Here is a 13299-nt window from a genome sequence, read left to right as displayed (position 1 = left end):
AGATCTAGATGAGTTTCTTCGTCAGATTTATAGAAATGTGTCATTCCAACACTTGCTCACCAATGGATGTGAATGGGTGCCGTCAGAATGAGAGTCCAGACTGCTGATAAAAGCATCACAATAATCCACTCCAGTCCATCAGTTAACATCTTGTGAAGCCAGAAACTGTGTGTTTGTAAGAAACAAATCCATTGTTAAGATGTTTTTAACTTTAAACCATTGCTTCGGGGTAAAAGTTCATAGAAAAGCCATAATCCATGTCTGTAGCTGAAGTTTAATGCTAATTAAAAGTATGAGCGATAATAATAATAGATAATAAATAGGTGTTTAAATTCATAAATACGTTGTTTAAATTAATGCAACCAAACTAGCTTTTAGTTGGTAAATAGACAATTTATGAATAGTTTTGTTTGTTTGTTTTTTACATTTTTACCAGTACTTTTTAACACTGAATGAAATATAATTGTCAGTAATTAATATTTATTTTGATGAAGCCATTTTGATTAACTGTTTCAATTATATTGCAGCAGTCAGTGCTCTTATAATTTTATTCATATACTAATACAGTTTTTATTACTATTTAATTTGTATATTTTCATTTTTCATTTAAATTTTAGTTTTATTGTTAGCTATTTTGTTATGTGCCTGTATTGTGTGTTTGTTTGTTATTTGTTTGTTTATTTATTTATTAGTCTTACTATTTACTTTATTTTTATTTTTATTTCAATTGGAGCTTTTTCAATTAGCTTGTGGCAATCAGTTATTTTAATATTATTCATATACTAATACAATTTTTATTTTTTATTATTTATGTATTTATTATTTTATGGTTTGAGTTTTAATTTGGTTTTATTTATTTATTTATTTTCATTTTTAGTAATTTTATTATTCTTTGTTGGCATTGCTATTTAGGTTTCATTTATTTTGCTTTCATTTAAGCTTACTTTTAGTTTTTATTACTTTATATTTTGAGTTTTAATTTTATTTATTTATTTTATTATTATTATTTTAATTTTTTGTAATTTTATTATGCTTTTTGCCTTCACTATTTAGGTTTCATTTATTTTGTGTTCATTTCTAATATTCAATTTGTTTATTTTTTTTCCAAGCATTATTCCAACAAAAATATATATATTTTTAATAGTTTTAGTTATTGATAATAACCCTGGTTTGAGATTTGTTAAAATGTCAAACCTAAGGTATATGAGCAATAATAATACTGACACCATAAATAACTGTTTTCACATAATTTTTTTATTTATTACATTTATTTATTTAATAAATAATACATTTTATTAGATTTTTAGATTTTACTCTTCTTACTATTTTAATTAAGTTTTTGATTGTGCTACTTTTGGATTAACTTTTTCAATTAGGATCATCTTCTCTGTGAGGAATGCATTAGAATTTGGCCAAAATAAGGCATCTTAGAAGACAGCGTAAGTTCCTGTCTTTCATCACGTTCTTGATGCTCCTGTGAGGCCTTAAAATGCGATCTAGGTAGGCAGCTCACTATAAAGCAAGCAAATAAAGCTGAACAACATCATTCTGACACTGTTGACACACCAGACACAGACGATGAAGCTGAAAGGTGTCTGATATGCGTGCATGCGTTCGACCTTCTCTTCTTCCCCTCATGAAGGTTCGCTCTCTCTGGACTCGCTGGCCGTCTCATTCATCTCTGTTGAGGAACACTATTTGTATGCAAATGATCTGAGCTCGCAGGCTGAATCGGCCTTATAATGGGCTTCCATCTATCATCGCAGGAGCAAAACTTTCCAGCGCATGCTTTGAGAGTATATGATGATCGGTTTATCAAACGCTCCCCTGATAGCGGCTGACATTGTGAGCAGAGGAAGAGGGTTTTATCACAGCAAATGTCCTTTGCTCTCAGATATCACACTTCAGTCTGAGAAACTGAGATAATCGCTCATTCGGCTCACGTGATGATTCATTAAAACAACACTGCGTGAGCATCACAAATCTTAGTTGTTACAGTGTTTTTTACCAACAGTTCAGGGCTGTTTTTAGGCACAAAACAAAACGGAAGCACCAAAAAGTGGTTGCGAGTACATTGATATTTAGTTGCTTTTTGTTTATTTCATCGTCTGATTTTTTTGAGCAAGTTGCACTCTAAAAGGTTCAGATCACTTAATTTATCAATATATCAAGTATATATGTGTCATACAAAAGCCTTGATTTTAAGTAAAAGTTCTATAACAATTTCAGTATTTATGAAATGATACGAAATATAATAAAATACGTAATATTAATTGTTAAAAAAAAAATTCAACAGACAATAAACTCAAAAAACTAAAATCATCATTTTATAAACTTTTCAATATTTAAATAATATAAAATATAACAAAATAGTTAATATAACAGCTTTAAAACAGACAATAAACTACACAAAAGTATAATTGTATAACTTTTTCAATATTTATTAAATAATATGAAATATAATAACCATAATATAAAATGTTCAAAACAGATAACAAAATTTAAAACAGACAAACTCCAAAAGGCATCAATCTATAACTTTTTGAATCTTGTATTTATTCTAAAATATAATAATAGACTTAAATAATATAAAATGGTACTATATTGTATTACACAGTTAAAAAATGAACTTTGAAGTCTCTTCATTTGTGCACAAGTTTAATGACATTTATGGGTTTATGTATGTATGTATTTATTTATTTATTTATTCATTCATTCATTCATTCCTGGGTTAATAGTTCAAAATCTTTGCAAAAGTTTGCAAAACTGTGAAAGAGAACAAGTTATGCATAATATAGAACTTAAAAATAACATTTATGTTTAGATTTTTTTGTTTTGTTCTATGTTAAAAACTCTTGTTTTGGAACATTTGTAGCAAAAAAAAACTTCCAAGGCCAAAGTTTAAAGTAAGAAAAACTAATTCATTTAGCTTCAAATATATTTTAATATTCATATAATACATTGAAATTTCTGTTTGTATTTAGGAGAAAGATTTTTATTGGAAAAAAATATATATTTTAGTCTATGTTAGATCATCTTTTTTTAATGTGCCATTCATAATAAAGTAAAGTAAGTAACAAAAACAAAAGTCAAGTTATTCTTTAAGATTAATAATAATGTCAATATGTAAATACCATCAGATTTTATTAGAGAAAATAAGCTGAACTGAATTATTTTTTTGTCATTATTTTGAAAATAACCTAATTAGTTCTTGAGTTACTCTGAATGTCTTGGAACATTAATATAAAATTCAAGTGCATTTATCAGATATTGCAATGACATCACACAAGGCTCATCCAGTCAGATTTCAGAGCTGTAACAACCATCTGTTTTATATATAAAACAGTTGTTACTATAGATTCTGAGTTCATATTCATATATGTTCTGAAGCAGGATGTTTTGTTCATGCAAAGTGACTGCCATGAAACTAGAATGAGTAACGGGCCAAACTTTGATACTCAACTCAACCATTAGCAAAGAAACAGTGAGCTAAAATTCTGAATCGTGAATGTTGGAATGCAAGTTTCATTCAGTTAGTTAGTGTGTCGTCATGGATGGCGGTTTGCATGTTTTCTGGCATGTTTCTTGACGTGTGTAGCCGGCGTCACTCGTGCGCATCACTCCTCTCGACTCGCAGCCGTTTGAGCCTAAGGAAATAAGGAGAGGCATGTTGTATCCAAGCAACAGGACGGTTGCCAGGTGACAGACACTGAGGTCCTGAGAGCAGAAAGGGCGTGTTTGGTGTTTCTTAGGAGACGAAAGACAAATGGAACTGCCAGTCAAAGCGCTGACAGAGATCTGTTTGTCAGGAGTGTGAATCTGATCTCACCTCTGGGATCAGATCCAACGTTTATTAACAGGAAATGCATTGGAATGATTTCATGAGATCGCTGGTGAAGTTTGGCTTCAGAGTTAAAGAAGATGCAGCAAACATCATCAGAGCCGAGCATCGATCACTCAGCGTGAGGAAGGGTGAATGCAGATAATGAGTGCTCTTACAGCCTCCCATGATGCTCTGCTCTGATCTGACTCTAGCCACACACACAATATCACAATTGCTATTGAGTTTGACATCATTACTGCTGGGAATGTAAAAAAATGATTGGTTTTAGAGACATGCTTGTCTCTAATTTCCTAAGTATTGAAGACGTTTCTGTTAAAGTTGACATTTTATAAGAACATTTTCACTTAAAGTTTTGAATTATAAGGCATTTAATACTAATAGTAATGCTTATTGCAATAATTCAGACAAGATACTAAAATTTTACACTTTAACTAATAGATATTATCATATTTCCCACTAAATTAACACTATTGTTTTGTATGACAAGTTTTTTGAAATTCTAAAAGCGAATTTGTATACATTTCAAGAGAATTAATCTGAAAATTGGATGAAGTCAGTTTCAAAGTTATTGTTTCATTTTGTTGACATATTAGGGCTATATGTTTTTACAGAAGGGATTTTTGATATCTCTTTTTATCTCTCTGTAAATCGGAAAATACTGTCAACAGCTAGAAAAAAGAAATCTGACCAAGTGTTTAGGAATGAAATGTTGAATATATATGAAGTAAACAATATATGAACAAACCCTACTGTAAAAACCTTCAGAATATAGAAAGGAATAAAACTCTAAGTTTTGGTGAATGTAAGTGCTGCTGAAGTGGAGAAAAAACTCAGGAAGCAAAAAAGCCCAAAACCGACTAGTGCAAAAAAAAAAAACTGTGGTTGTAATCTATTTTTAGCTATTACTAATAGTCATAAATATATGCAAATGTAAACCATTTTTAGAAAGCCGACACAATGATACACTTTCTCCTCTAAGTTTGATTTGGTGTGTTGTACTGCCCTCTGGTGGTCAGTGCTGAAACTGTCTGCTGTGCTACTTAGCGTTTAGTATTGCTTAAATAATTCATTGACTCATAATCATGAGGTAATTGGCTTTGGTTGCTGATTTTGTCATTTCAGCTCAGTTTACATGAGAACATTTTGCTCCAATATGTCATTTATTAGGCTGCTGTACAGTTTGCTATTTAAAACATGTTTCTTGGACAGTGTCTAATTGGGTAGATGACGTGCATTATTTATTTTTTTGAAAAATCATTTTGTCACACCACAGAAGCAAAAAACATGGGATTGAATTAGTTTGTAATTTCTATGCATCTGTAACGAAATGTCACAAAATAACCTTAACCCCAGAAGAGAAACGCCAAATTCATATTGTTTTTCATAAATATCGTAGAATAACATACAATTCTACTGCAAAAAAAAGCAAAAAAGTTGTTCATAGTTGAATTTCAGTAGTACACCCATAACAGTGATGATGAGATTTAATATTTAAGTGTTTTTTTAGAAGAAAAGTTGTGAACAGGGCTATTATAGTTAACTAAACTAAAACTAAAATCATATAAAATTTAAAAAAAATAATAATTTCAGCTAGCTGCAACATATTTCTAATTTTCTAAGTTTAACTTGATGTACTAATATAACTAAAACTGAAATAAAAATGAAAACGATAGATATACTTAGAACTCAAATTGAAAGGAAAATAGAAAACAGAAACTAAAACTAAACAGACAGAAGTTTCATTTTATTTTTTAATGATTTTTTGCCATGCTACAAAAATAGAGTTGGCACTGATGGCAGGGGATGTAATGGTGTACATTTCACAAAATACACAATACTCTGTCTTTTTTTTTTAAAATACAAACATTTTACTAAACTGATATCAATACCCAATATATCAAATGCAAATATCAAAACTAGTTTCAGTACAACATCCGTAATTGTGAAATACTCGCATAGGAATGTAACCTCAGTCTCTCTCTCACACACACACACACACACATACACACACACACACACACACACACACACACACACCTGAAAGATCCCGACATTCGTTCAGTTCCTCAGATTTGGCAAATGATCTTGATTTGTACACTTATTTCATTAGCACTCATTTGTTTCTAAACCTACTGAGTGTTGTTTTGTACACGTGAACGTTCCTATATTTGCACACTCTCTCAAAAAGGTAGAAAATAACATGATAATAATGCAACTCGAGCATACCATAAACTTTACAATAGAAACTTTACATAAACCGGACTTCTAGAACAGTCCGTCTGCTCCACACGCCGTAAACAGATTTGTCTTTTGTTTGGAAACCCTTACGAACATTCGAGCGCGTGCATTTGCCGCTAAGACACACGTTTGCAGCGCCGCAAACATCCTCCAGCTCCTTCTGAAAGCACGTGATTTATGTGACGACCTGAAGCTCACAAGATGTTTTTATAGTTGACCATTACAACACTGATGTGTTTGTGAAATACTCAAGAAAACATGTCAATAGTGATGAACGTCTCACACAGATCTAGTGTTAGCAATGCATTAGTGTTTGACAGGGATGCACTGATTTAATTTCTCTGATAGATGTGTTTATTATGGCCAATATTATGAATATACACTGTAAAAAAAATATATTTTTCAAAGTTGAAGAAAGAATATTGGAGTATGTTTAACAAAAATATACTATTTTAGGCCTTCAACTAAAATTGAATGTTTAATTCAATGAGTTAAATGCCATTTCTTTGTAATTAACTGAAATTTCTGAGCAATTTCTGAGGGAAAACTATTTTGTTGTTTCTACTCCAAATTTGGAGTAAATTTGGAGATTTTTTTGTTTAATGCTTTTATGGGTGTAGTTTCTACACCAGTTTTTTTTTTTTTTTTTTTGTCTAATAAAAATAAGATTTTATATATAAGCTTTTTTTGTTTTGTTTTGTTTAAAAAAATGACAAGGAACCTCAAATTTAAAAATGATCATGCTTTTCATGTGTAATAAGACAATAGTTTAGTATATTTGTAACCTGTTATAGGAATATTTTTAACATTTTATTTATGTATTTTATTTTAAGAAACATGTTTGAGTTGGGGGAAAAATACACCCAGATTTTTGTAATATTCTCCATTGATATAGTCAGATACACAGTGCATCATTAATATTATTAACTACAGTTTCTACACCTGAAAACATTTTTAAAGCACCTGTAGCACCAAATGCTCATCAAATACCAGGGTTTCTTAGCAACTGAGAGGCGTGAGGAAGAAAAGAGCTGCTCTGAGACTCACTGGAGTTGACTTCGGCGGGCGGCGAAGCGTGTGTTTGGTCGACAGACGCAAGCGTGCGGCTAAAAACACGTCCTCTGGGATCACGCTAGCAGAGCAGAAGGGCTGAGGAGCGAGAGCCAGCGTTTAAAGTGACGGCAGTGTACCATGTGATTCTAGAATACCGTAGTGAGCATCTTTTATTGCTCTCAAGTGCAAAATGAGTGACTTAACATGGACGCAGTAACCACAAGAAAGACGTATCTCGAACACTTCGATCGTGTGAAACAGAGAGTAAAACATCACAGCATTGGTGAATGAGGTCTGCTAAACCGTCGTAGTGTTTCCTCATCTGTACCTGTTTGACTGGAACGTTTCGGACCTGCGTTTTGACGCCACGGATGGTGTGTGTTGGCCGCATGAATGCAGATCAGTGCACTTGTAAAGTACAAAATAATATAGTACATATACTTGAACTATATACACGAGTACATCTCACAAAACCTGTCATTGGTAGGTCATATTTCACCCCAAATTCACAAAAGAAGCTTTGGAAATGTTGAAATACTTTTTTTTTAAAGGAGTCTTTCCTGCTCAACAATGCTGCATTTATTTGGTCAAAAATACAGTAAGAATTTTGAAATATTATTGCAATTTAAAATATCTGTTTTCTATGTGAATAGATTGTAAAAGTGATTTTTGTGATCAAATCTGAATTTTTAGCATCATTACTGCAGTCTTCAGTGTCACTTGATCCTTCAGAAATCATTTTAATATTCTGGTTTGCTGCTTAAGAAACATTTCTGATTATTATTGATGTTGAAAATAGGTGTGCTGCTGAATATTTTTTTGTGGAAACTGACATACATTACCAGTCAAAAGATTTTGAACACTAAGATTTTTAATGTTTTTTTTAAAGAAATCTCTGCTCACCAAGCCTGCATTTATTTGATCTAAAGTACAGCGAAAACAATAACATTTTGAAATATTTTTACTATTTAAAATAGCTACTTTCCATTTGAATATATTTTAAAATGTAATTTATTGCTGTGATGCAAAGCTGAATTTTAGCATCATTACTCGTCTTCAGTGTCACTTGATCTTCAGAAATCATTCTAATATTCTGATTTGCTGTTCAAGAAACATTTATAATATTAGGTAAATTATAGAAATTAATATTTTTATTTAGCAAGAATGCTTTAAATTGACAAATTGCTGACATTTATAATGTTACAAAAGATTTCTATTTCAGAATAATACTGCTGTTCTGAACTTTCTATTCATCAAAGAAACCTCAAAAGTTCTACTCAGCCGTTTTTAACATAATAATAATAATTTTTTTTAAGCAGCAACAAATCAGAATATTAAAATGATTTCTAAAGGATCTTGTAACTGAAGCAATGACACTAAAAAATCTGCTTTATAATCACAAGAATAAATAACATTTTAAAATATATTCAAATAAAAAAGTTATTGTAAATAGTAAAAATATGTCAATTTTTTTACAGTTTTTGCTGTACTTTGGATCAAATAAATGCAGGCTTGGTGAGCAGAAGAGACTTTAAAAAAACATTAAAAATCTTACCAAAGACATTTGACTGGTAGTGTGCCTAAGTAAAATTTCTTTAAAAAAACTAATAAAAAATTAATACTTTGATTTAGCAGTGATGCATTTAATTGATTGAAATTTCATTCAGCTTTAAAAATTCAGCTTTGATCACAGCAATATATTACAATAGAACATGCTTATTTTAAATTGTAATAATATTTTCACAGTTTTTACTGTATGTTTGGTAAATTACCCTTAACAGTCACTCCCATTTTTTAACAGAGATGTGAAAGTGAATAATTCAAACTTAAATTTTTATAATTCGTGATTTTGATGTACATTTTCCATGTTAATGCAATGTCTGATTTTAAAATTGCTTTCAAAAGATGAATATAGAGATTTTAAGTTTTCAACTGATACATAATTTCTTATGATTTCTGAAGTGTAATAGGGAAAAAGGTCTGTTTGTTCAGAACTCCTGTTACGAAGTATATTTGAGGTGCACTCTTGTCATAAATTAATCTATTATTTTTCCTAAATAACACAAAAAAATGTCAAATATCTATTTAGGAGCCTTTCCAACGATATATAGTTTGTCATGATTAGATTAGGATTTATTTGTAAAATGGTGAAGTAAACTTGGGCGTCCCACAGAGGGGACGATGACAGTTAAGGGGTTAAATAAAGTTTGCATGTATAAAAATGGCTTAATTTGACCTAGAATTATTTAGTTCTTTATACTCTGTGGTGAAATATGACCTATATGTGTTTGTTGTGAGATAAACTGGAGCATTCTGGCTGGTCGGGTCACATGGGCAGGTCGGTGCTGTTGTGTCGTGTTTTCCTGGATGTGCCGTCGTCCCGTGGCTGTGCTTTCTGCAGGCTGGACATGGCGGCCGTGCGCTCGATGTCGATGACGGCGTACAGCTCTGTCCGGCGCGTGGGTGTGGGCGGCAGGGGCGTGGTGGGCGTTTTCGGTGTGTGCGGCCCGCTGGAGTCCGACACTTTGTCCATCTCCACCTCGATGTAGTTGAGCTGGCGGAGCGGGTCGCCCACGCCCAGCCTGCGGAGGTCAAAGTTGAAAACGGTGGGTTGAGTGCTGGAGCTGTGGAGTTTGTGCGCGCTGAGCGGCACCGTGACGTTCTCCGTGTTCACGTAGTTGTGATCGAGGGAGTGAAAGCCGTTCAAAGACGGCGATTTGAGTTCCTCCTCGTCCTCCGCCTCGTTGTTGGGTTTGCGGGTCTCCCAAACGGGCGGCAGCGCCGGCAGGTTCTCGTAGTTGAGCAGCGCGGTCCGCCGCTGGGCCGAGTTGTTAGCGTTGTGGCCGTCAGGGAGCGGAACGGGAGGTCTGATGCGTCTCGCTCCAGATCCGGTGACCGGCGGTACGCCGTTATGAGTCTCGTGCGGCGTCTCCTTGCGCTCGTCGCTGTCGTAGCCGGTGTCGCAGTCCGTGGCGGGGCCCGTGCCGCCGTTTACGGTCTTTGCGGGAGAAGCTGCGTCAGTACTGGAGCCCGCCGCTCCCGGGTCCTGCTCGCCCGGCTCTTGATGTCTCTCCTTGAGCAGCATCTGTCTCTGGACAGGCGTAGGGCCTAAAACAAACATCGCACCCTCCGGCTCCAAAACCACGTGTGGCTCCAGCTCATTGGGCGACGCGGGGGCTGCGCTCTCTGGATTGGACGTCCGGAGTTCTAAAGGGGCGTGGCTACCGCCGCGAGAGCGCCGCTCCTCTTGTAGACCCGTCGTGTTGACATAAGTGTGCACCTGCACACACAGCGGTCATCAGAAAAGATGAACTGGAGTTACATAGTTTCTTATGAAAATATGATGACATTTTTCACCAAAATGCGAGAAGGACACAATAAAATATAAAACTAAATATTTATAAAGACTAAGATTATGTATGACTTTTCTGAGATTTTTCCTTTTTAATCAGCATTGTTATCAGGCTTCTATGTTTAGGTTCGGTTATTTCATTTATTTAAATATAACAAGTACAATATTGTATTGTTAACATTTTATATCTTTATGTTTGTTAAATATAAATAAAATTATATATATAATAATAATAATAATTATTATTATATATGTGTGTGTGTGTGATAAATATTATTAATTTATTTAATATTATATATAATATAAAACGAGCAATCATATATTTTTAATATCTTATATCTTTATTTCTCTAATATTACTTTACATTTTATATATTTATATATTTTTTCATATACAAATATTAAACATACTTAGATAAATCATTTTTAAATATTAATAAAAAATACATATATATATTACATATATATTTAAATATGTGTGTAAATATATGAATGTGTGTATACATTTCTACAATATAAAACAATACTTATCTAAATAATTTTAAATAAATATGTAATAGTATCTAAATATATATATCTATAAAATATAAATAATAAATATCTTTACATTTGCTCATATATATGTATACATTTATAAAATAAAACATGTAATACTTATATAAGTGATTATAAAATAAATATAATTATTAATATGTATAAATGTATATAAATATATACATTTAATAATATAAATATATGTAATAATATATGTATAAATGTCTTAAATGTGTTTTAAATTAAATATATATATATATATATGAGCAATTATATTATATTGTTGATGTTTTATAGCTTTACATTTGTTAATATGTATCAATTTATAAAATATAATAAAACAATAATTATATAATTTTTTTTAAAAGTTTATAAATATGTAACATTTATAAAATATACAAATATAATATTTATAGAAATCATTTTACAGTAAATATAAATATTTAACTTTTTAATTTATTTTAATTAAATTTTTTTACAAATATATGCACTAAAGTTACTTAAAAAAATAGTCGTTCATTGCTGACGTGAGTATTAATATTAGCAAATACAACTTTTCATTCTGTCTGGCGTTTACTGCAGAAGTGTTAGTCCATATGAACTAATGAACTGCAACTTTGGCAAATGTTGCCGTCAATGGGCCGCTAGGTGAGCTATCACGACTGATCTAAATTATCCAAAGAGAAATTTGTTACCCATTCTCAACTCGAAAGTGCCCAAGCTACATTGCTCAAAAAAAGTTGCCCAATTAAATTGGTCAAAAAGTTGCCCCGTGTATCATCAGCCTTACAGTCTAGTGTTGCGTACCGTTTCATCATTGAGCAGCAGTGGGTGTGTGGACTCCTCCCCTACTGACGGTAACCTAGTGCTGCCCACTGACGGGTGGCGGCTGGACGGCCGCGAGGAGGCGTCGCCGAATGACGGGTACCGGCCGATCCCATTGGCTACCGTTGGGACGGAGTAACCGGGAGCTGCAGAGACAGCGGATGAGGGGTTAATGAGAGACTCCAGTCTGAGCGTGAGGACTGAAGTGTGTGTGTTCTTACTGGTGGGAGTGTGAGGCGTCACTGGAAGCTCAGGCTCCAGCACGGGCTCCTCCACCACACTGATGCTGTTGTTGTGCATGATGTCCTGCAGCATGTTAAAGATCTCCTCGGCCCGTGCACACTTGAACGCAAATATCCCTGAGAGGAGAAGAGTGAAATATGAATGTGAATGACACCACGATATGTGCTAGAGCAGCGGTTCCCAACCGGGGGGTCGCGACCAAGCGTGCCGTAGGTGTCCTGAAAAGTGAAGCCAAAAGTTTTCGATCGCCCCCCGGTGGCTGGCTGCAGTATAGGTCATAAACCCCGCCCTCTCCATGTAATCTAATGGGACGTGAGCCAAACTAAATAATCAAATTACACGGCAAATAATTTTTTTCCAAAGGTGATTTCCATCGTGTGAGGTAGTTCTTATAATGCTGATTCATGCTCAGGTGTTCGTTTTTCTAATAAGTTTGCATTTAAGTAGTTATTTGATGCTATAAAAACGGGGTGTGTTGTCATGATTGTGATCGTGCGATTGGGTCTGCGGGAGTTTGGGCGGGACTTTGACACCGCGGCTCCGCCTCACGACACTACTGCGCATGCTCTGGCTCCAAACGAACCTCTACTGCGCATGCTCTGGCTCCAAATGACGTAACTTTCCCCAAGATGGTAGCGGCCATATTGAGCTGTTTTGGCTTCACTTTTCTATAGTGGAAAGAAGCGGAAACGCGTTGTCCATCTTTTTTACAGTCTATGGTCGCGACCCACTAGGGGGCCTCAGTGATCCTCCAGGGGAGCCGCGAGATATCTTAAAATTAATTTAAATATTATCCTAGAATTGTTTCATTTCATTATTAATGCGCTAAATGAGAATAATAAAAGCACAGCCTCTCTCGTGTTCTGTGATTGATTGCTTCAGACTCGGCACAGCATAACTCATAGCACTGTTAAATACAGACTGAATGGCGGCTCAAAACTTCCAAATGCTGTACACAAACTACTTTTACATCTCTCGGCTGCATGCATGAAGCAAACCGTCGTAAAGGTAAAAGGTAAAAACGATTAGTGTCATAATAACGAACTTGCGCGTGCCTAATGTCTCGTGTAAGTCAGAGTCGTACATGAGACACGCATAAGTCTGCTATGGATTCACAAACTATGCGCGCTCTGGGGGCTCTGATCCCTATCGTATTTTTGCGTGAAATTACAAACCTTTGCCTAGTTGTCCAAATTAATGTGAGTGTTTTA

The 13299-nt window shown here is 34.0% G+C and overlaps 1 protein-coding gene across 1 annotated transcript in view; it reads right to left on the bottom strand.

Moving 5' to 3' along the window:
* Positions 1 to 5571: 5571 nt before the first annotated feature.
* The window catches only part of LOC141333549 (fibroblast growth factor receptor substrate 2-like), a 30191-nt gene continuing 22463 nt past the window's right edge, over positions 5572 to 13299 (bottom strand). Inside the window, exons 5-7 of the mRNA XM_073838585.1 lie at positions 12067 to 12204; positions 11828 to 11991; positions 5572 to 10415 (exon numbers count right to left, since the gene is read on the bottom strand). Coding sequence (XP_073694686.1) covers positions 9462 to 10415; positions 11828 to 11991; positions 12067 to 12204 — 1256 coding nt within the window. The 3' untranslated portion in view covers positions 5572 to 9461. The remainder of the gene's footprint in view (positions 10416 to 11827; positions 11992 to 12066; positions 12205 to 13299) is intronic.

This window comes from Garra rufa, chromosome 4 (assembly GCF_049309525.1).
Source record: "Garra rufa chromosome 4, GarRuf1.0, whole genome shotgun sequence".
Lineage (NCBI taxonomy): Eukaryota > Metazoa > Chordata > Actinopteri > Cypriniformes > Cyprinidae > Garra > Garra rufa.
This window is presented reverse-complemented; position numbering and strand designations above follow the sequence as displayed.